The sequence below is a fragment of the Morone saxatilis genome, unplaced genomic scaffold, assembly GCF_004916995.1.
Source record: "Morone saxatilis isolate NCDOM2014 unplaced genomic scaffold, NCSU_SB_2.0 Contig14, whole genome shotgun sequence".
Classification (NCBI taxonomy): Eukaryota; Metazoa; Chordata; class Actinopteri; family Moronidae; genus Morone; species Morone saxatilis.
Window position 1 is genome coordinate 19,775,642 of NW_023339696.1, and position 24,414 is coordinate 19,800,055.

General features: G+C 41.1%; 1 protein-coding gene across 1 annotated transcript; it reads right to left on the reverse strand.

Moving 5' to 3' along the window:
• Positions 1 to 6: 6 nt before the first annotated feature.
• mrc2 (mannose receptor, C type 2) lies at positions 7 to 24,025 on the reverse strand. Its single transcript, XM_035654883.1, has 29 exons — positions 23,735 to 24,025; positions 18,025 to 18,432; positions 16,155 to 16,328; positions 15,809 to 15,973; positions 14,986 to 15,099; positions 14,563 to 14,706; positions 14,259 to 14,450; positions 13,440 to 13,594; positions 13,183 to 13,287; positions 10,327 to 10,442; positions 10,100 to 10,248; positions 8,141 to 8,358; positions 7,275 to 7,417; positions 7,091 to 7,187; positions 6,863 to 6,992; positions 6,669 to 6,701; positions 6,373 to 6,539; positions 5,954 to 6,122; positions 5,730 to 5,872; positions 5,476 to 5,584; positions 4,721 to 4,887; positions 4,529 to 4,637; positions 4,191 to 4,429; positions 3,914 to 4,076; positions 3,609 to 3,755; positions 3,209 to 3,322; positions 2,504 to 2,683; positions 2,165 to 2,188; positions 7 to 2,055 (listed from the first exon to the last, which is right to left on the reverse strand). The coding sequence occupies exons 1-29, from the start codon at positions 23,859 to 23,861 to the stop codon at positions 1,835 to 1,837; spliced, it is 4,422 nt and encodes a 1,473-aa protein (XP_035510776.1). The 5' UTR covers positions 23,862 to 24,025; the 3' UTR covers positions 7 to 1,834.
• Positions 24,026 to 24,414: the final 389 nt, after the last annotated feature.

Consider the following 24,414-nt stretch of genomic DNA (forward strand, 5'->3'; position numbering starts at 1 on the left):
GCACACACACGCATGCACACACAGCTACACACACACACACACACACACAGACACACACTTAACTCAACTTACTCCCTCTCCTCCTCCCTTCCCCCTCTATCTTAGTCCAACTCATGGAGCTGCTGGTTTTTTTTTTCAGAGCAACTCAGTCAAACACCAAAAGCCTCAGACTGAAACGGCTCCAATGCATTCCTCCGAGCAAGAAGACAGCAATGCACTCAGAGGCAAAAGCTGAGGGGAAAAGAAAAATGTTTCAGGAGGCAAATGAACTCTGAAAAATGTTGTCATTAAGCTGCGCAAATGTGAAACCTCAAAATGACGTAGAAAAAGAACAGAAAGAGGTTTTCTCTTGTAGTGAATTCACTTTTAAAACATTCTTTGGCTCTCATATATACAACGGTGTCATTCACATGAGGGATGGTTTCCTTTGTGGGGCAATGAGTTGGTTCAAGTGTTGGCAATTATCCCATAAAAGTAGGAAAGTTTCCAAATGTCTATACCAGTTGTATTTAAACATATATTGAAACCTGTATCATTGAAAAGACAAATAGCAAAAAATACCCTAGTGATAAAACATACAGAAAAGTGAACTGTGGTCCATAAAAATTATGAATCAGACAAATATCAAATTGCAAATCCTTTTTCATGGTGTATACAAAGAGAATTACTGTCCATAAAAATAGCTGAATCAGCTCCAGATGATGGCATAAAGAGCCAAAACAAACAAAAGTTTGGAATCGCAGAGCAGCAACCATGCCTTAAGGATAATGACTGAAGGCAAATGGATGACTAATATTGAATTAGCTCGAGATAATAGCAGAAAGTGCCAAAATGTACATGAAGCAATGGAAACTGAAAGTCTGATAATTTCATGACAACCTCCAGTCCTGCAGTACCAAAAAGACAATGTAGTCTACTTAAAGACCAGCTTTCAATACAAAGTTCTCTACAGAACTTAGCATTAGTAATGTGCACAATTCTAGTGTACTGCCCTCAGACTGTTTGAGGCCACCACTAATAATGGTCCCTGTCACCTTCCACACATTCACATTTGGACTTATTCCTCCTCTGTTGGTCTGACAGCTGGTGCTGACGTGTCAGATCAGAAAGGAGGAGAGAGGCAGGCTCACAAAAACCACACATGCATCATCAGTAACAGTTCTCTACAGCTGCACAGATAATGACAAATCAATGGAAAGCACATGAAGGCAATGCAAAAACGAAAAACACACCAGTTCAGGTAAATACTGTCATGGCAAAAAAAATAAAAAATAAAATAAAAAAATGAAATTGGTCCTGAAGAAGACTGTGACTGCATATTGTAGAGGACAGAGACAAATGGTTTTAGTTAAGAGTCAATCTGTGGCTGTGATAGCACTTTTTTGCTTTGTAAGTCTTTCAATCAAAATGGCAATAAAACAGAAAATATACGAACAAAACTTTAATTTGGCACCAAGGAAGACATTTCATAAAACTGATTTTATGTTGAACTTTTCCAGCTGCGATGAAACTAAAATTCCCAGGAGATCCATTTATGGCCTTCCTTAACGCTTTTGGGGAAAAGCTGTACACATGGAAGGACTGGATTTGTCTGGAGAGAAATTGCTAGAACTGTTAAGTCTTGGCAAAAGAAGATTGAGAAGGCGGGGATTCAATTTAAAAACTAAACATCTGCTGCGCTCTACACAGCCCTTCAGCACTTTAAAAAATCTTTTTTGGTTTCAAAAGAGACAACAAAGACATAAATGCCATAATGTGTATCTGAGTCCGCACATTGAAATCAGCCTCCCCTGCATCAGGTCCAGTCCTGGTTTGGTCGGTCTGGGCGGCTCTGTTACTCCGGCTGCTCGTTCAACTCCATGTCAGACACCAGGATGTTCTTCTCAGTCTGCTCTGTGAGGCTGGAGTTAGTGCGGCTATAGCGGGCCCCTTCATAGGACCCCCGGGACCCGACAGTTCGCCGACGGTACAAGTAGATCACACCGAAAATCAGCACCACCAGCACCAGGCCCGTAACCATGACAACAATCAGAGTGGGCAGGTGGTCACCATCCACTAGACAGAGGTAGAAGATGGATGTCAGCATTAGTATCAGTAATTCAATTTCTGCTGTTACAACACAGATATTTAATTTTCAAATGAACAGAATTATAATAATACTTACATGTCACAGCTGAGGTTTCAGCGCCTGCAAACAGAAGAGGGGACAGTTAGTAAAAATGGACTGCTTTAGTATTTGACAATAATTTTAATAGCACTTATCTTATCTCTATTCCTCTCTCAGGTTATTCCACCATGTCTTAACGACAAACGTACAAACACTCGAGGGTTTTTCTGCGGCTGCTTCATTTATTTTCCCGCAACACTACAAAAAATTTCAAGTCCCCCTCTACTTTAAGGGTTCAGCTCCTGCACATCATCATGCTCAACTTCTTTATCATATTTTTAGACCTGGTTCTGAGAATGACTTCCCCTTGGCTAAATTGCTCTTGCGTGTGCTTACGGCGAGGCTGTTTGCAGATGACTCCATGTGTGCGATTTCTGCACGAGCCCGGCTTCCACAGGCCAGTGTTGCTCTGGATCCAGAAGCAGGAGTTTGGAGACAGAACAGAGAAGGTGACATCATGCCCCTCCCAGTTGCTGTATGACATCTCTGTGTCCTCGCTCCACACTAGACCTCGACCTGCAGCAGGAACACACGCACACACACTCAGAGGAGCTTCAAACACACTCACACAGAATGGTTTAGTTTTATCTTACAGAGAGCTAATTGTTTGTCATATCATGTTCTGCCTGACAACTCTGTTCAGTCATAGAGATTTCCTATATTGTATTCAGTTCTTCCCATTAGCTTACCAAGCATATTCAGGGTATTTCACTCAAATTATCTAATTGCACTGACAGATAATAATGCATTTTAAAGAAATGAACTTTTACGAGAGAATGCATCTTGCTTATCAGTTTTATTTGACACAAGAGTCTTAATCAGGTTTCCTCTGCTTAATTAATTGTTTTATGATTTTTCTTTAAAATAAATCAATCAATCACTATTAAATTAGGAAAATTATCTGCAGGCTGAGTGAGATAAATTGACTAAAAGCAGCCTAAAATTAACAAGCTTGGATTTTCAAAAAACTTCTGAAAATCTGAAGGTTAATAAGTCCGCTGCTGTAGAGAATGGTGGAAGTGTGAGGCAATGATGCTGGACCTCTCACGCTGATGCCCAGCCAAGCGCCATGTGCCTGTTCTACATAGCTCTGGATGTGTTCCCATACAAATCCGTTCTCTGTCTCATCCAAGATAGAGACAAGTTCTGCTCCCACTAGAAGAGAGAAAAGAAAGAAACACACAGAGATGGAACAAAAAAGAAATGAGAATTGATCATGTAGGGAGATTTAATAATGATGTGGCCGGCTCAATGAATAACACTTCTAAATTTAGACGTATTGATGCATTTTGTCAATTATGTTTGCAGTGGAGAAGGTCAGAAGAGTTGCACTTAATTGCCTTTCAGCTTTCATGAGCTGTACAGTACAGGCAGCACAGCAGGAGTCTGAGCAGAGCCAGAATGGTGGAGATGTGAGGGCGCTTCTGAAACTCTTCCCTACCTTTTTTACAGGACATGCGTGCATCTTGCTGTAGTTTAAGACTTTGCAGGTTGAAGGCGTAACAGTGGTTTCTGAAGGGCACCCACGACCACCCCAGAGAGTGGGGGCACTGGCCGGGGTAACTCCACTGATGAATCACATTCTCATCTGGCAAAGAGAAAAACAACAAGATAAATACATTTAATTTACAGTAAATGAATGCTGATTAATTACTGGAAAATTACAGTTAAGCTGTAATTCTGATGATGTGTTATGTGCACTTGTGCCACATGTTAATGGATATTGATTGGTTTTACATTACACACCGCTAATTTGACAGATAGCAGCATCCAGTTTAGAATCACAAGGAGTCATAGTCCACTGCCCGGTAGTGGTCATGTGACCGCATCCAGCCAGCTGATTGGGCTCCCCATCTTTCCAGTTTGAATATGTCACTTCTTCTTCACCCAGCCAGGTGAAGCTCCGTCCCTGAGAATGTAAAACAATAAGTTGCAATTCACTTCAGTTTCCCCTCGGCCTGGAAAACATAGTTGTACTTGTTCAAATGTATGAATGAATTATAATACTGTAAGTTAGGCTCACTCCATAGTTGTAGAGAGCGACCCAGGCAGGCTGGCGCAGACTGTTGATCAGCAGCGTGAGGTAAGCCTGCTGGTAAGGATCCTTCACCGTGGCCAGGGTCCCATTCAAAGATTCACAGAGGTGCAGAGCGCCAGTCCAGTCCAGACGCTTCTCCACAACCCGGTAAGTCACTCCACCCAGCTCCACAGGCTTTGACAGGGAGGCAGGAATAAGAGCTGGGGCCGGAGGGAAACTCGAGTCTAAAGAAATGAATATGATAAGTTAACACACTTCTCTTTGTGGTGCAAATATTCTGCGTTTTTAAAACACACTGTTGTGGTTATTCTCCAGTATCACACCTTGTTGCCTCTGACAGATGAAGCCATTACTTTCTAGCTCACAAGCTCGGGAAGCCCACATGCCAGTGTTCTTCTGTGGGTTCCCATGAATCATCACCACACAGTTTCCCTGAGAGGTGACAGTGAAATCATCAGAGCGGGAACACACTGAGGACAAAACCATGACATTTGTGCTGATAGGTGAGTGAGTACCGGGGTCTTGTTGTGGTGTGGTCCACTGTTGTCGAGTGGCTCTCCAGGAGCCCAGTTGGTGTAGCTGAGCAGGCTAGCCTTGGCCCATTGGAAATGACCTTTAGAGTCTGAGGTCAGACCCACCCAAAGGTCAACACTGGTATTGTAAAGCAGGGTGGTGACAAAGGCTGTGAGGAGGAGGATCGATTGCATCAGTCTGCTAGCATGTGGTGACATTCTTACAAATAGTGAAAATATGGTGATAGGAAAATGCAAATATGAACATGACAGTTCAGACAAACGTACCTCATTAAAATAATTATGCCTGAAAAGTAAGTAACCTACATTTAAATAGAAATGTAAGGTTGATTAACGTTGGTTGGGTCTACAACCACATCCTGTAACTTGCCAGTTGTCTTCTTTTCCTCTTGGCTGCTCCTGTAAAGGGTCCCCACAGCTGATCATCTGTTTCCATCTCTTCCTGTGCTCTGTATCTTTCTTTGCCACCAACTACCTGCATGTCCTCCCTCACCATATCCATAAATCTCATCTTTGGTTTGCCTCTTGTTTTGTCCCTGAGCTGTCTAACCTGAGCTGTCCCTCTAATAAACTTATTTCTAATCCTGTCCATCCTCATCACTGCCAGATTTCTGTTGAGGCAGCCAAAAGAAGAAGACAGTCGGCATACAATTAAAGGAGGTGGTGGACCCAACAAAAGTTAATCAACTTACTTCTCTACTTCAATGTAGATGACTTACCTTCTCAGTAGTAATTACCTTGCTCCAAATGATTGGACACCACTGCCAGTACACCTCCCTGCGTTTCACATTTCAACTTGGCTGCAGACCATGTGACTCTGTATGACTGATCAAATACTCTGAAACACTACAGAAACACCAGATGTCATTGCAAAAAGGGGTTAGGTTTGGTTTAGTTTGAGTTAAAAAAAATCCTGCATCTCTCATATAACTATTGTTATATTATTATTATATATTATTGCATTATGCTGAACTCCTGATTGCAGCTCTACCTTATGCTGATAAGAGGACCATCCGTCATGACAGCCTGAAGGTGGGTGGGGGGATGATGGAGTTGGAGGAATGGTGCCTGTGACATTTACTCTCTTACAGATGTAGGGCAGGTCAGAGTGGCACTTCTGATCGGCCCAGTCCGCTGTTTGAGAGTGAAAAATACAAGCTCAGGTATGTGTATTTGATTTAGTCTCTTGAGGTGTCGTATTCTGGCTGTTCTTACCTTTGCCGGCAGACAAGTGCACACATTTGCGATCACGGCTGAGTGGGTGTGGCCTCCCAAGGGCCCAGGACACATAATTGAGCACAGAGTGGTCAGACCAGCGAAAACGTCCATCATTTTCATAGGTGTATAGCCCCAGCCACCAGTTGTCACCCTCCACCTTTGTCATCTGAAGGTGAGAAGGAAACTGTAAAAAGGCATGTTGAGGCCACTGGCACAGAGACTTTTAATTGTGCAGATGTAGAAAAGGTAGCAGTGCAGAATACAGAATGCATAATTACACAAGTTTGTACTTAGGTATCTCTGAGGGTTTTGCCCACATAAAGTTGAACTGCCAGCAAATACACTAATTGATTGCATTTTTGCATTAAATGAACTCATATAAAGGATGATGAACTTTATGATAAAGTGAGCAGTGCCTCGCGTAAAGTGTTGGCCAGGAAAGTTTGTTCCTCAGCTGAGTGGACGGAGGCCAGCGACGAATCAAACCAGGAGCAAATCCTCTGGGCCTGGTCCCAAGTGGTGCGGTGGTCAAAAAATTTGTACTCAGCCTCCTGGAAGGCAATCCACTCTGGTGAACTGGTGCCTGACAGATGAGGAAAGAGAGAAGAAGGAAAGACCGTCATGAAACAGAATTGGAAGGTTTTGAAATAATCCCCAAGAAGGTAATTTTAGTATACTGAGAGAAGTTCAAAGCTAAGATAATAAAACTGACCTTCAGAGACCTCTGGTTCCTTCTCAACACTACCTAAAAACACACACAGAAAGTATTCATATGTAGGCCCAAAAGGCAATGAATAAAAAATGGAAGAAATGTTGAGACACTCAAATCAGAGAGAGATGCCTCCACAATAGGAGCTGTAGGTGTGCAGCATGAAATAGAATACAAAAGGCCCAGTGCTATTGTACCTCTCGGGATCTTGCAGATCCAGTCTAACTCAGAGTCACAGTGCATGGCCAGCCAGGTCATAGTGCCCAAGTCTGTTGCAGCACATTGCCGGATGTTATAGTAGTAGCGGCCGAAGTTCTGGTACGTGAACTGAGACACAAGCAAAGAGTAAACAGATTGTGTTTAAAGCATACCCATACCTATTTACCCAGCATCTGTTGGCACACAGTTAGGGTTGCATCACTCACAGCGAGTCCATCACTCCACTTCCAGCTGCCATTGTCCATGGGGTTTCTGCGGTTCAATCCAATCCAAAACCAGTGCTGCTCATGGTCTTCTGACTCCCTGTGGACCACATCATCATCACTATCAGCATCATCATCATCATCTTCATATTACATTACATGTCACCTGGCCGAGGTGCACACCCACCCAAAAGCCTCATGGAGGACCTGGAGAACGAAGTGCTCCTCCTCAGGGCCACTGATGCTCAGAAGGTCAGCTCCGTGTCTCCGGCAGAACAGGTGAGCCTGCAGCCAACTCAGCTTCTGCTCCAGCTGGGAGGAATGAAACACCTGCACACAGATGATAAAGGTGTAATTACAGTTACAGACTCATATTTGATCAGATGTAGTCTCAAGAAAACCTGTCTGGTGTAGTTATTCCATAACTGTCATTACAGTAGATAGTCATTCTCATACATTATCTCATTGGACTAACATATTGTTAATGAAATACTGAAATTTAAAAAATCTCATGAACTGCCGTAAAAAACTCCCTCAAGTACCCCTGAGGGTCTCTGGACCCCAGGTTGAGAACTGCTGTCCTACAGTACCAGACAACAACAACTTCACAGTTTAAGGGAACAATGCTAATCTGCTCATAATAGAAACCTGATTAAACAAGAAAACTGATTAACATGGCACCACTAATAAAAGTCCTACAGTCTACCTGATGAAACTATACGAATTACGGTAAATAGACGAAATCTTAACTATAATATTATTATCAGAGTGGACAAGGCAGTTGGAAAGCACACAGCTTTTCACTGTGAAGAAGCTGGACTAATCAATAGTCATCCTTCTTGCAATGATATCAACATCTACAAGGACATACGGTATAAGACACTCAGATGCCTCCGCACTGAAATGAGAAATAAAAAAATTCTAATATGAGCCAAGGCCATTTTAGTCCAAGACTGGGGAACCAAATAATGAAACCAAAGTGTAACTGAAATTAAAAGACACTTCCAGCAGAGTACTGATGGTGTGAAACTGTGAAACATTGCTGGGATGAACCTTGTAACAGTAGCGCAGGTTGCTGTTGCTCTTCCAGCTACTGGGACAGGAGCCGCTGAGGCTCGGGGTGGGCTGAGGGACGGGGGGCTCGGGGCTCAGAGACGTGTCCTGGTTCTGGCGGCAGAGGAATTTTGCCTTCGATGACGCACACTCCCTCACTTCCCACAGACCTGTTGCAAAGCCCGTCGCCATGGAAACGCATCCGCCATGAACGTTGACTAAAATAGATACGGGGTGAAACGTAGGTGAGTTGAGAGAAAGCGAAAGAGGCTACACTGATGAAATGTGTGGAAATAGAGGGATGTTGTGGAAAAAAAAACTGTGTGGAAAATGCGATTAGACATTTCTTATAAGACGGTTATGAGTGTTGGATAATTGCATTAAACTTAATTCAAAACCCTGTAAACCCTGTCTAGGCTCTATTTCTCTAATCTCCCCCATGGATCATATTTCTTGAAATGATACGATACTTTCTGTATCACATACAAATACTAGGGCTTTTCTCCTAAAACTGAAACAATCTCTGGATTTGGAGCTTTAAAGAGAGTGTAGTGTGTCTTTCTGCTAGTACTAAGCCTCAGGTACAACTTTAGGTGCTGAATTTTGGGGGTATATCATGAATATATACGAGTACTGACAAGTGCACATAGTAGAAATGTCATCATTGTGACAAAAACCTGCAGATAATGTTAAAAATTATCAAAGAGCTCCTTTAACTAGCCAAGTCAACTAAAGAAACAAACTGTTGGATCTATCATTGACTCTAAAGCCAGAGGACTCGCCTACACCTGTTTTTTGTATCTCCAGGTCTGGTTTAGAAATTATGTCTATGGTGAATCCAAAATCCATGATAGCCTGACTTTTACAAGGAGAATTCTCTGTTTGCTGTCTCATCCCTGTTGTGCTGCAATGATCGTTAGAAAAAAGAACACAGTTTACAATTTCCTGAACAAACTGGTCCAATCATGATACATTACATTTAAATCTGTTGGCTGAATTTGATAGCTGCTGATAACTGTCTTAGATAATGTAGGCAGGTTGTCAGCTACTCAAATGTGCTTTACAGCCAAATCAGGACAGCAGGATATAGTTCTGAATCTGTATTTTGGCCAAAAAGAAAAACACCTGGGAGCAATCCAGTTTTTCTTTGTAGATTAAATCCAAAGTTGACTCGGTTCAGAATGGACCTCATGTTTGGGCAGTGGAAAATCTCCAGATATAGATTAGATGCAAATTTGATGAACCCCTCCAGGAGGTGAATTTATCACAGCAACAGGAATAAAGAAATTGGATGGGGAGGAGAGGGAATAGGGAAAATACTGTAAAAACGGCTTAAAAAAACAATAGACCACAGTGAAAACTATATCAGATATAAAAGACCATAGCTGAAACAATTCGTTGATATATCAATTAGTGGAGAAAAATAAGTATTTATAAAATAAGAAGATTTTGATAACTGATTAATCATTTCTGTTATTTTTCAAACAAAATTCCCATAATTATATGGCTTCTCAGATGTGAGGATTTGCTATTATCATGGTAAACTGAATATCTTTGGGTTTCAGACCGACTGTTGGTTGAACAACACAAGTCGTTTGCAGACCTTACCTCGGGCTCTGGAAAATTACAATGGCCAGATTATTTTCTCAATTAATCAAGAAAACAAATGGTAGATACATCAATGGAAATAATGTTGCCTTAGAGGGCATTGATATATCTTTTGTATCATGTACCACCTGTTTTCTCATGAATATCATCATCTTAAATTATCTCCACAAGCATTATTACAATCTATTTTTGACCAGTAAGAAATTATACAGTGATGATCTTCAGTGCTTTAACACCTGGACTGAATCAACAATCTGGTCATTTAGATCCTACAATACATTTTAGATCATATCTGTAGACAATTCTGTTACTCATTCACACACTCCTTCAAACAAGACATATGTGATCTACCTGGCTGGTCTCGATTCCAGTTGGTGTAGGACACTTCATCCCCACTGAGCCAGTGGAAAGAGCCTTTGTTGCCCTGGTCATGGAGGCCGATCCAGAAGGAATCACCAGAGCGACCGAACACGAGGCTGTTGGCGAAGGCCTGCTCGAACCTTTAAGGATTTAAAGGGCCTTTAAGAAAGCCAGCACTGACTAACTTCTGTGAGGTATGTGTGTAGTGCAGTACACACCTATTGGTAATGGTAACAAGGGCAGCTCCGTGGTCCTCACATGACTTCCTGGCTTCATCAAAGGTAAGCAGATCTTCTCCCACCCAGTAACAAGCTGGACTGTGCCACTTCCAGCCCTGAGAGGAGAGGAGGGGGCACAAGATGAGATTAGCAGGATATGGAAAATAAAAATGTAAAAAAAAAAAATTCTAAAAATAAACCCTTCAAAGAGCACAAACATCTATAAATGCTGTGTGTGCAACTTTTTAAATTGGCAAATGAAATTGCTTAAATCCTAGCAACTGGGGCTTTGTACATGTAAGGATGCATTTAATGTGTAAAACATAGTACCACCTATTTAGGCAAAAGTGTCTCAAGCTTTGGCAATTTATGCCAACAACATGTAAAAGGTAAACTGAGTATCAACAGTCAAAGCAGAAGTGAGTCCAATTATACAAGTAAACTATATCCCAAATGCAGAATAAAAAGAACAAGTCTAGGCATGCAGAAATAACTTTTCCTTGGCCTCAATCCCTCCTGCCAGCTCATGTACTGTAGTTGTGGACGTGTACAGACGCAGAGCGCAGCCAACACGCAGAAGGTCAAAAGAGGAGACATTTTGTGCCAGACTGATAGTGAGAGACAGCTCGTATACAGATTTGTGTGAATAAGCCTAACCTCAGGCTTTTTGCACAACCACGTTTGGCATCTAAACAGAAACCTCAAACATTATAGCTGCTGAAAAGGTTTTATCTGCTGTAACTCAGGTTTCCTTAACACTTTCCTATCCTCCCTTTTCCTGTCCTACAGTTACAACAGCAGTGTTGCCTAGTATGTTCACAATAACATGTGACAGTAATGAGATGTACTGTATTTTAGACTAGAATTAGTTAATAGGTAGTAATGTTAAAAAACACTACACCTGATGTTTACCCTTATGTTCATTATCAACCAAGTTTTCAACCACTCAGCGGCAGTGAAAACAAGGTGAGACTGCAACATTGACAGATCATTATCTTTTAGGTTGATATGAACTTGTTAGCAAACCTATTTATATGCATCAGTTACCTAGCAACAATATCATTTATTTAGAGTCTGTCATGGCCACCTGATGATGTAATCCATTATTCACTCTCTTTTAGCTTTGTTTTTGGTCTCTACCACCTCCTGAAGGAAAATTCTGTCTCTTTAGCTGCTAAATGTTCCACTTTGTTCAACAGCCAGACAGACAAACAATGATCTGAAACTCAACATACAACTCTGGAGAGCTGTGGATTCAGGTGATAATTCTTTGTAGGTTGTTTTGTTTTGTTTGTGTTTAGTACTTTGTAATAAAAGTATATATTATAGTTTGTGTAAGATATACTTTCAAATGTTGCTGTTCCAAATTGTGTTATTTGCTATTATATATATACTCTAATAGTAAAATATTCTAAAAAAATGAACTGAAAGACCTCACATTTTCACCAAGGGGCCCTAAGCAGCTGCTTACGCCCCAGGCCACCTCTTCCATTAGAGATCAGTGTTGTCTAATCTTTTTGTTTATTCACACATGAAGCAACTGAGTTATCGTGATAATAAAACCACCACCATTTCTTTGGAAATATTAAGCAGAAATGCAATACTAGTATAATGAGTGACAGCTCCAGTGAGTGAGTAAAATGACAGCATTATAGTAACGAGCAATCCATTACATTTTCTGAGTAATGAGTCCAGCACTGGATGGGGTATATGGTTTGGGGCTCATGCGGTGTAATGTTGCTGACGGAGGAGGGCAAGCAGCAGGCTTTCTGTCATTGTTGTTTCACATGTTGTGTGAAGTGAGCTCATCTGCTTGAGACAAACCGCACTGCCACAGGGCCCTGCAGCTTGTGCCATGGCAAATAACCCCCCTTACATTACCACCCATGATGCCTCGCTCCCCAGAGAGAGGGGGAAAAGATTCATTTCACAAAACAAATAGCCCATCCGTAGAAAGATCTTTGTTGAATGTAACAGCTGAGAAACAGCATGACTCCCAACTTTAGATCGTTTACATCATAAATCAACACTTAGCAAAAATATAACATTGCTGAAGGGCACAAAGATACACAAACACACGGTACGATTTCTTTTCTCACCAAGAACACATATTACTGAAAAAAAAAACAAAAACTACCTAAATGTGTAGTAATTGTCAGGTAGAGACAAGGTAGAGGACATCAGGTAGGGACAAATCAGGTATGAGAGGCTTAAAGTCTCATATGGAGAGAATTATGGACTGTGAAATCACAGACAGATGTAGATGGATCTTCCAGATGGCATTTAGTTCACCATGTGGGTTCAAGTAGTGGGCATGATACATTTCTATTGCATGAACTGTATACAGTTGTTGAACAAAGATACAAACAACATGTCCAAACTTGAATGCCTTAAAAATGTAATGTGTTTTGTTTTTTGGACCAGGGAAAGTACAGTATGTGTTAAGACATGGGAAGAGCGTGTGTGTCTAGGGTTTAGTTTGTCTGGGGTGTCTGGTAAGCGTTCCAGTCTTAAGGGAGTGATTTATATTACAGTTACAGCCTGAGGGCGGACTAGTAGACCAGTGGAAGGGTGAAAGATGGAGGGGAGCTCTGGGAAAAGGGGTCGAAGGTGAAGGAAGGGCTGAAATATTTAGAATAATAATTATTCTTCCTGCAACACTACAGACTGTCAGCAGCTGGAGTAAGAGCACTGAAATGCTGCAGATCTAAATAGAGGAGTAAAGCTCTCTTTAATAAAAAAAATTAAAATGTGTATCTAGTCCAGAAAAAATCATTAATCTGAAGCATAAACAGTAAATGCCATGGGAAAAATGAAGTATGTAGCACTGAATCCAAGAGAGAAATAGAGTAATACTTGTTTGCAGTCTTGGTGCTGTGGCTTCCCGTCACTCTTTGTTCCCAGTTTCTTACAGATGGAAGGCAGAGTCAAATTACAAGGGCTGTCATCCCAGCGGCCCTCCTGCACATGCAAGCAAGACACAAACAGAAAGAGAGAACACAGCTGTTCAGTATATACAAACGGAAAGGAGACTCACTGACAGTCCATTAGTTTGGGGTGATTAAGGCCCCGAACTTTGGGGGTCAGCGTGAGGGTGCAGGGGGGTCACTCACAGCTCCCCAGATGGAGACGCAATCTTCTTGAGTGTTGCGGAAGTTGTTGGGTTCAAAGGGGTGCCAGTAGGTGAAAATGACCGGCGTGTGGTCAGTCCATTGGAAGTCCATTTGCATATCAGTGTCATGGAGCCCTATCCACAGCTGGTCAACGTCTGGCAAAAGACACACAGATATCAGGTTAGAAAGACAATTAGTGAACACCGAAATAGGCTTAATATAAGATTATGGTTCCAACTATGACCTTAGTATGAAATTGTCAAACTTTTCCATGAGGTTCAATAACTACACTGGAGCAAATCCATGACCTAAAAATTTGATTCTTCACTTCATATGCTGTTTTTCAGCTCAGGGAAAGAAATTAAATGCCTGGTTTCCATTACGTTTGAGCTTGCTCTGGAGATGTGGGCGAAAATTGTAGGAAAACAGCTGGAAAATACCATTGAATGGAGTTAATATTTTAGTTTTTTTAAATTCAATTATTTTTTTTCAGACTGCACACTAAAGAAGGCATCGCTGAAACATCAGGGCATTTTGCTCCACCGTGCCTAGAATTGAAACAGCATTCAGATAGTTGAGTGTGTGAACTCTTTGTGAACTCACTGAATTTCAACATTCTTTACATGCACTCCTGTTCTTTCTTTTGGTCTTTGTTTTTTTTCCTTCTACATTTATATAAAAATGAGATTTCTCCCATCTAGAATCATTTGAAATCTTTATTATAATAATTAATTTAAACAGAATTTCGTTTCATTTAGGGCTCCCAAAGCAATGCAGTTAAGAGGAAAACGAATAGCACAATAGAAGAATGGAAATCACCTTTCTTCAGGGTGTGCAGGAGGAACTCTAGCTCAGGTAAGGTGTGGATGCTGACCAGGTTGGCCTCCATCTTTTGACAGGTTTTCTGAGCTGTATCCCAGTCAATCTTGTCTGAAGTCAGTTTGTAGCAGCCAGCCTGGAAAGCCTGCCAGCCCACATCACACTCATATTTCTCATCATCTGCCCACGAGTCTGTGGGAGCAAAAAGATAAAAACCCATCAAATTCTGGACTTTGGCACTGTGGCAGGACTGTAAGTGCAGTATTTCACTTTAATGGACTAATTCAAAAGACTATTCTCTCACCAGTAGTGAAGGGGTCCAGGGTGGCATTGGGTCTCTTCTTACATACATATGGCAGAGCAACAGTACAATCACGGTTTTGCCAACGACCCGATGACTCAGTCCTGATCACAGCGCAGTTCTCCTCCTCAGCATGGTTTGGCTGGTCTGAGGGATGACATTGAGAAAAAAAAACTCTTCAGAGCATCACTAATACCAAGGTGCCCTTGTTCAAGGCACTTCGCCCCCAGATACTCCAGTGGTCAACTGTAAAACACTGTGGTTGCACTGAAAAGCCGCCAAGTATGTATTTTAACTCAGAGCAACGTGTTTCTAAAAATGAGAAAGCACGCTCATTCAGCCATCTGTGGGAAATTAATGTTTAAAAAAAGATTACAGATACTTCAATCTTAAAAAAGACAGAAAAGGTTGTTTTCAGAGTCTAACCTGTTTCCCAGTTGAGATATTTGAGTGGTGAGGAGTCGGCCCACTGCCAGCCTCCATGGATGTCAAGGTCATTGAGGCCAATCCACAAAGCAGCACTGTAACCAGTCAGTAAACCTAAAACAGCAAGACGACACCTTTCTCAAATGTTATAAAATATGACAAGAGCAAAACCCCTTTATTTTCTCTGTTAGGGCTTTAGTTTTTAGGCCTAACAATCTCTCCAGTTAGCCATGATTTTAACTGTCAGCACTGTATTGGGTATATGGCAGAACTGTTATGTAAGAAGAGCAAGTGAGACATCCCAAAAATCAATTCTTCTGGTTGGTTGAGTAAACATGCACAGCAAATACGAGTAACAATTATGCAGCACAGCAAATTTCATCGCCAATGACTTTTTATTTTTATGTTTGTCTCAGGCAAACTAAGAAACTAAGGCTTGACAGACATGATTACACACAACATCCTAATCACTAATATTAGAAATTAGAAATATAAATAATATTTTTAAGAAATCAAGGTTATCATAGTCATTTTCAGCAGAGGTGCAAAAGGTGAAATTCAAAATTATCTTTATCTCAATTTTTTGTATTTGGGGATTGGAAATCAATAGTTTTTGTCTGTTTGTTTGGTGTTGATTAATTTGTGCATGTGTACATTTGTAAGGTTTTATTTTCTGATGAAATAAACAGATGATGAAAAGGATTTAGGCTTTTTAGGCTTTACTGCTGTGTCACAGAGGTTGGTGAAAATATCAATGTATATTTTACACAATAGCTACAACATGAGAGGATGCCTCTGCACACAAATTTACACATGACTTTACCGTTGATGTATGTCTGCTCATGAAGCTTGGTGATGCTTAGCAGGTCTGCCCCCTGCTGCTGGCAACTGATCCTGGCCTCGCTCCATGACAGCGTAGCCTGGAAGTTAAACTGGTAACAGCTGTCTGTCAGCGGGTCAGTATCCCAGAATGTCTCACAGCCACTGCCTGACAGTGAGGGAAAGAGATAAGACGTCCGTTAGACCAGGGGAGAAAGCAGGAGGAAATAATAGTGAACAGTTGGTGAGAGGAAACTGTGGTGAAGCTTATTGAGTTTCTGGCAATTTCTCCAGTCTTGCCAGAATGAACTGAGAGAATACAGTCCTGAACATGCAAAGTGGTAACTCACTCTTGACAGGACAGAAGCCCCAACGCTCGTCCTTGCCGTAGTCGAAGGTGGTGGCACACCAGAGGTGACCGTCCTCACGCCCGATACTAGTGCAGTTGTGGAACCACTGGCCGTCATACAGAAAGGGAAGATAGCAGGGGCGGCCATGAGAGTTCCCCTGGATTGTATAGATCTCTGGGGAGCAAAGACAAGAAAGACTTAAAATCCCTGCCAGTGGCAGGAGAGACGGGCTGTGCGTGTGTTGCCTAAAGTTATGGCTGTGACCTGTGCTGAACTGAAATACCTTATCTGTTTTCTCAGCAACTTGTATAATCAAACACATGGTCCAAACAGAGGATGATGTTACAGTCAAAACAGTAAAGTCAAATAGTGGTCAGCAGAAGGAAGAGTAAACAAATACAAAAAATGGCAGGTTATGAGGAAAACTAAGTGTCTTTTATCATGAACTTTACATGAAAACAGAATCAACAGCTATGACTTCTGAAAAAAGATTCAACCTGAATATTTATATTTGAAAGCATGATCTTAGGCTAGTTAACTGATCTGATTTCTGCAGTTTGACAAAACACCCTGAGTTTGCTGTTCTAGTCTCTACATTCCACCATTATAGTATGGTGGGGAGAACAGAGGGAGAGAGAGAGAGAGAGAGAGAGGGAGAAAGGCTGGATCTGTAGTGCTACCAAAACAAGTTAGGCCAATGGAAAGTAGGGCAGACAAGTTAAATGAGGGAGGAAAGTTTTCTGAAGCGCCCTCCCTGACTTCCCTCTCTGCTCCACCACTGGCTGACTGGCTGGCTGACTGGCTGGCTGGCTGGCTGGCTGCAGTGGAGTTGCTTCTCGGCTGACTAATGTCAGAGGCATTCCTCTCCAGCAGCAAGTTGACTTCACAAAGAAACTTGTGAAGATCGGCACTTGAAAGTTAAAAATGTCAATGCACTCAATTCCCTTGCCACAAAAAAGTAAAAGAGACTTAGGAGAGGAAGGATAAAGAAGAAAGTAAAGGGAGATTTTCTGGTCTTATGTTCATGGCAGATCTGGTTTTAATTGCAGTCAAGCAGAGCCTGTTAACTATAGACTCATATGGTTGACTGAGCCTCGCGGTATAGTTTGTCAATGAACAACCGTGACATTTGATATTGGTAAGAATGGCACTAACAGCGGAAATGAGGCTTAGCTGTGAACTGCCATGGTTAGATTTAATCTGGACTGAAAACTATATATAAATACAAATATACTTGAGGGCAAGGACAACTCTTTTTGTTTACTGGAGTTTACAAACACCAGCAATGTTTTCCTTGGCTTTCTGACTGGCGAACAGCCACTTGTCCTCAAAGATTCCCTAAAAGCAACATTTTCCTTTATCCATTTGATCAGATACAGCTGTGGTATTCACAACAGTAAGTCCATCTGCCACTCACTGGGTCACTGTATCACTACAGCTGGGGACATGACCGTTCAGTCCCTTTCATTGAGAATGATATGCAGTCTCATCGAGTGAGTATATAATATTTGTTATCTCATTTCTTATTTTTCATGGAATTTGATTGGTTTTGGTATATAATTTTATTCATTTGTTATTATTAACCTATATACATTGCTCCTTCAATCTTTTTTTTGTTCAAATTAAAAAAACAAAACAAAAAAAAAACAGACTTATTTAGCCAAGCAGATTGTGCAAATGTTTTATACATTTTGTATATAGTATTTATATTCTATGCTGCTCAGGATTAATGGTAATAACTGAGGTATTTTAAAGGGAATCCAAAAGTGTAGTTAAAACTTTATTTGAGATACTTTGGGTCAAACACAGGTGCAAATACTGACTACCAATCTGAAAAATCCTTGCTATGTTTGATTACAAGCATGCTTACCACGATATGTTTTAGAGCACAGGTCCTGCACACCACCATGCAATGTCCACTTGAGTGATGAAGAAGAGGAGGTTGAGGCGGAGGAGTTCCAAAATGAGGGTGAAGGAAGGTAGTTGTTGAGGTTGTCCAACACCTGGCCACAGTTCCAGGTCCAGCGTACTCTGGGGGGCTCGCGGTCACAGGTGTACACACCCAGAGGAGACCTGTCTGATCTGGAGGTGAGGTTACCAGTGGTCATGCCCAGGCACAGTGAAGAGCCCAGGTTGAACAGGCGCCCCCGGGTCACCCACTTCCAGCGCTGGTTGACTTCCTCACAGGAGGCTGACAGGACAAGGGAGTGATCCCGCACCCCCAGGCACCCCTGAGCACCCTCATGGAAGAAAGCGAACTCATCAGAGTCCAGCGGCGCTGTGCAGAAAGAGGAGAACAATGGCATCGGTCAATAATGCTGATGAAAACAGGATTCCGTGTTAGCAGTTAATGTGGCAAGAGAACAGGTCAGAGGCTGGATCAATATCTCTATTAATGGATGCAGTGCTGGTTTAGAACTAGTTTGAATTGTGGCCTTTGAGGTCCCTGAGTAATACACTTCAGTGTTACTAATCCTCTATATATCCCTATAACCCCTATAACCCTAAAATCCTGTATGTACATTATATGACGGAGCTCTCAGCAGGAAATAATTGCAGAAATGCCATGCAATAAACTGTGAAAAGTGGTTGCATATGTTTGTAATGCAAGGTTAGCAATGACGGTTGAAGTATTGCACCAGGTCTTATTCACCACTTCCCCAAAGTTTGACCTGGAATTACCTCGCGGCTTGTTCACTACATTTTGTGGTGTCTATTTCTGTTGGGTTTGACTAGCAGCAGTAGGTGGTTTTAGGGCATAAATATATAAGGATCATTATAATCAGAGTCTGTAGGGTGAAATCCAATGCATTTGACTTAAATAACAAAATGTTTGAACAGGTCTGAATTTGATTAATTTTATGAAACTGTAATGATCCTCAGGGGTGAAATGGGTAGCTGTTTTCAGTCTGCAGACTTCTCACTGCTGTACACTGATGCCTTCATTGGCATTACTTCAGTATCATTCTCTGAGGAGCTATAGCTGCCTGCAAGGTTTTACCCACAGAGCTTTGAAGTATTCTCATATACACTTATACCATATAAAAATAAATAAAATGTTAACGGGAAACTAAGAGTTACTGAAAAAAGTGTTGAACTTAACACATTCAGAGCAGTGGCTGGAGGTCAGCCTCAGTGACGGGGAATTTCAGGAACAAAACCCAACAATCCCCCAAAAAAGTGGTTTTCCTTCATACCGTTTTCTATGTTTCTTTTAAGAATTTAGAGATTGGTAACATAGAAGCCAGGATTGTGAATATAATGGTGCGTGGTTGTCCATCTGTGTGAAGGTGGGAGAAAGAAAGACAAAGAAAAGCAAGTCTGAAGTGTAGGAGTTACTCTAAAGTAAGGTCCTGTTATAATTACTTTTTTTTTTAAATCCCCAAAATACACATAAACCCTTTCACTCAGACCTGAGATTCAGGGGAGAAAAAGTGAGACCCACAGCATTCCTACTCGGCGGGCTCCTGTGAGAGGCCAGGAAGTGGGGTAGGTGGGAAAAGATCACTGGGAATTTGGTTGAAAAACACAACTCTCCTATGACGATTCTTTAGTCCTCAATCTGCGGCAATCCCTCGTTTCCTACCTCTCAGCTAAAACACGCCAAGCCTCCTGCACTGCTTTTATAGACACAGAGACAATGGACTCACATCAAGAGCTCCATAAAAATCCCTGTAATTGGAGAAGACGACCGACACGCCCCTCTTCAGCCTCTGTGGTTGAGTTTCTCAGAAGTAGTGTTAGCCCATTTGGCCGGTGGCAAACACAGTGACATGGCGCAGTGGCAGGCTGGTTCAGCATAAGTTTGAAAATGCTCTGTACGGTGCAATCTGATATAATCACCACCCTGCTCTTTTTATAAAGCAGTCCATCTCACAGGAACACCCAGCTGTTAGGTGTATTTACTGCCAATTCATTGTTTTAATCGTGAAAGATTGTTACAGAGAAAGTGTGTTCCCTGACAGAGATGCAAAAAACCCTTAATTCTTCTCAGAGGTAAACAAAAAAAACAAAAAAAGCAGTAGAACCATATACTTAAACTGCTCCAAATAACACAAAACATCTCAGTTGCTTTTGGGATAAGTCTTTCCATGCGGCTGTTATTCTAGTCACTTCCATTAATGCAACATAATCCAGAGCTGGATGAAATGTTTTTTAAAAAGACCTGTTTCTGTGGAAAGTGACTGTCTGGTGTACCCATCGAGTCTAGTATTTAAAGAGAAAAACATCACTGACTCTGCTGATTATTGTCTTGATGAATTGATAAATCGTTTGGACTACAAAACACCACAAAACTGTAAAATGTCACAATTTCTCAAAGGCTAAGCTGACTTATTTAAATTGCTCATTTTGTCCATTCAGAAATCCAAAACCAATACATACTTAATTTTATGATCACAGAAACAAATAAACCTGGCAAATATTCAAATTTGCAAAGCTAGAACTGATGATTTTTTGCTTGAAAATGACTGAAATGGTTAATGCATTTTCAAAATAGTTTGATTAATGAATTAATCAATGAATTGTATCAACTCTAAAAATCGGTTTTGCATTGAACCCTCAGGAAAGTTTATATAGTCATATATGTATTCTGTATGACAGACTTCCTCCTCGTCCTCAGTTCTCTGTTGTAATTCATCCCTAGTCTGCAATTACAGTGTGATGTCTCCCACGACAGACAATAAACTGTTGATACACTATAATCTTAGGGCAGGATTTAGTTACATTTCTCATGGCAAGTAAAACTCTTAAGGATACTTGAACAGCAAGGCTTACACAATACTGAGTTGTTATCGAGTTGAGACATACATGCCAGTAAATCAGTCTGATGCCATTTTGTCATTTTTACAATAGGAATTAAAGCCATTCTTAAAAATAGACCACAGAGTCAGCTCCAACGGTGCCTGTGGGAAGATTTTCACACCAGAATCAGCCCAGTAAAAATTTGCATTATATCCTGTGCTGAATTCACTTCAGTATGTGAATATAAGCTCATAGTGACAATATGAGACGTTCCTGGCAAAAGCTTTTGAACCACTAGACAACCTGAAGCTGAAGTTCCAGACAGCAAGGAGCAAATTCAAAAAGAAGTTTTAATTCCAGTCTGGAGGGGACACAACTGGATGTTTGATGTGAGAAAAACTCCCGGGCAATCAGAGTGAGTGCAGAGTTCCAGATAAACTTTAAGCCATTGAGCCCTGTGAACGCTAAGCCACAACAGCTCTCCTGCTGTGATCTCATCCTCTTCTTTGCCCCGTCACCCTTTTTTTCAACACTGAAGACAGTTTCCTGCTGAAGAGAGAGGTTGAAACCCACGGCCAAAGAAAAACAGCAACACTCGCCAAGAGAGGCAGATATTCCCAGAACTTCCACCTCCTCAATACAGTCATCTGTTGGACCAGGTTTGAAGACAATACTTTGAAACATGGGTGACTAATCAATAGCGAGTGCTGGCTTGAGATATTATGAGTTCAACAAACTTTCTGATCTCACACTTTCTGGTGAAATATGAGCGTGACTCATTGATGCTGTGGGATAATTAAACCTAAGTGGACTGTTTTTTTCCACTTATTAATTTTATATACGTATATCAAACTTAAGGATCTAGATTGAAGTTTGAATTAATACATTTCCCGTAGACCTTCCTTATTTTGACAGATGTCCGAGATTACAAAAATAGGCCTTTAACTGGTCAGTGTGCTGAAATGGCAACCAACAAATAGACAGGAAATTCCTCCCTGCTGTGTTTGTTTCTTTGGTGTTTTATGGTGGTCTGGCCTCTGAAGTAACCGAAACTGTGGATAGGTTTTACTTCATCTGCAAGCATGGGAGAGGAGAGGGGGAGGCTATCAAGAGAGAGTAGCGTATTTGCATTTTGCAGCCACACTCAGAAACAGGGCTAACAGGAACCTCTATGAAAGTGCGTAGCAAATGTAGAAACCAGAGTAAGAGCAAGTGCATACTGTCAAAGCTTTCCATCATTCCCACACTTGTGCACATTATATCTGTTGGATTATAGTTAGATAATATATATATATTTAACTATGTAAAGGAGAACATTGCTTAAACTAATTTGATGAACACCACCTGTCTCCATAGATAACAAATGGGAAACTTAATATCTTAATTTCCTATAAATCATCTAGTATCATTATTGTCACATTTTTTCTTCCATCCTGTATTGATTTCCACAAGAACATATATTGTTGTTACAATATGTTGTACAAGACAGAACAAACATTTTTTATCTTATAGGGCATGAGAGTTCATGACAACATCCTGATCAAAGATATTTTCGGCATTAAACTAGATGGGAATTGCATAACAATTCCCATAACAAATCCAAAGAGACAACATTTCATGAGGCAAATCAACCATGATTATTTTCCCCGCAGATCCTTCTGCAGCTTATCCATTTGGTCCAAAAGTGATTGACAAGGGATTCTTAACTTTGGCAAAAGGGGAATTTGATGGCAGATGGGTGCAGGTCATTTCAAAATTAAGAAACTAAGCCTCGCCAAAAACAGCTCCAGATTATTGAGGATGTGTGTGTAGCAGGTTGTAATATTTTTGGGGATAAAAGTGTTAAAAGTGGGAGTGCAAACCCACAAAATCTCAGTATTTTAATATAGCTTCAAGATCCAACAGAAGGAGCTATATTAACATATTAAGAAGCAGTGTGATTCCTGCATCTGGCATGATAATACGGAAAGAAAATGGTTAATGGTTTTCTTCATTGTAGCTGCTAGTGTTATTATGGCCCGGGATGGCAGCCTAGTTTACCCTGAGTTTACAGTATTTACAATTAAATTACTAGATATTGACAGTATACATTCTTACTCTCTGTATCCTTTTCTGTGCAAAGAAAAAAAAACCCAGATCAAGCTGCTTAGCCCCTGTTGCACTCCACTTCATCATCTCACTCACTGTGCAACAGAAAAGCCACTGACAGTAGTCGAATTGGTAAACTCAGATTTCCTGTCGACATGCAAAAACGCTGGAAAAACAATGATTTGTTCAGGAAAACAATTCAATCTGTGCCGGTAAACTGTTTAGGTGGGTTTACATTCCAGGGCATCCTATAACATAATGGTCTAATAGCTGTTCAGGACTAGACTGAATGTGTTAATTGCAGCCTGTAACAGGATGTAAAGGTCATATCTGCCCGCAGGGTGCCAAATGAAGCGTCACTCCACGTCAGTTTTACAATGTACCCTGGAAACCCATCCGGTAAATAAAAATACAGCCGAAAAAATGAAGAAGTGCGTTGTTTTGCAACTTTAAACAAACTTAACACATAAATAGGAATCACAATAGAGACACTAAGCCAACAGTCCCTTCCCTCCTCCCCCTGCTTTTCTCCACATCTGGTTCCACTCACTGCTCGGACTTTTGGTTCGTGGCATACCGACGCACCAAATCCAGAATAGGCAGAAAATATCTTGCAGGATCAGCTTTCTTATGCATTTTCCGACTTGAAGTGGTTATCAAAACAAAAGCATGCACAATAGTTGAAATGTCTGCCCGGTTTTTCGACTTTTACATGAATGAAATTGAGCGAAAGTTGAGATTTTTCTCACCCGTTACGCTGCTCCTCAGTTCCAGACTAAAGATGAATAAATATAAAGTGCATTTGTAAAATATAAGTTGCCGATTTGTCCATGCTCTCCTTGATTCCTTGTTTCCGTGTCGGCCGTTGTCTTGCATGCTCACAACTACAACACACTCACACAGACGCTACAGAAAAAAAAAAAAAAACCTGAACGACAAAATGAAGCCGGAGCAGCAACTGCCCCACAGCTTTACTTTGAGGACGGTGATGCAGATTTGGTGAGTTTGACCGCTAGAGCTCCGTCTGCCTCTCAGTCAGATGAGACTGAAATGAATGGAGCAGCGTCAACAATGTGTGTGCGTGTTTGTATGGTTCCCAACATGAGGTCCGGGGACCTACAGGCGCCTGTTAGAGCACCCCCAATAGCAACCAAGTATATAAAGAACTGGTGAGACTGCAAAATAAACACAAAATAATATCTGAGAAAGAGGTTTAAGCCTCTTTTTACAAACAAATCTGAGTTTTTTGCGTTTTGATTCCAGCAGACTAATGTTCAGTAAATGGTTTCTAGTGCATCTGTTTTCAGTTATAAGGCATCAGTAGGCTTAATGTTCTTCAGTAAACACGTTTTCCCCTCCATAATCCTCTTGTATGTTATCATATACTTGGATCTTCTGCCTTTTATATCCACTCTAATGTTTATATCTT

What these genes read in the sequence shown, in the direction of transcription:
- mrc2 (XM_035654883.1), bottom strand. Translation starts at nt 23,861, where the DNA reads ATGCAAGACAACGGCCGACACGGAAACAAGGAATCAAGGAGAGCATGG. An exon ending in CCTGCACACCCTGAAGAAAG is followed by an intron (nt 13,595 to 14,258) that starts GTGATTTCCATT and finishes GTCTTTTGCCAG; the next exon opens with ACGTTGACCAGCTGTGGATA. An exon ending in AGCACCAAGACTGCAAACAA is followed by an intron (nt 10,443 to 13,182) that starts GTATTACTCTAT and finishes CTCTCCTCTCAG; the next exon opens with GGCTGGAAGTGGCACAGTCC.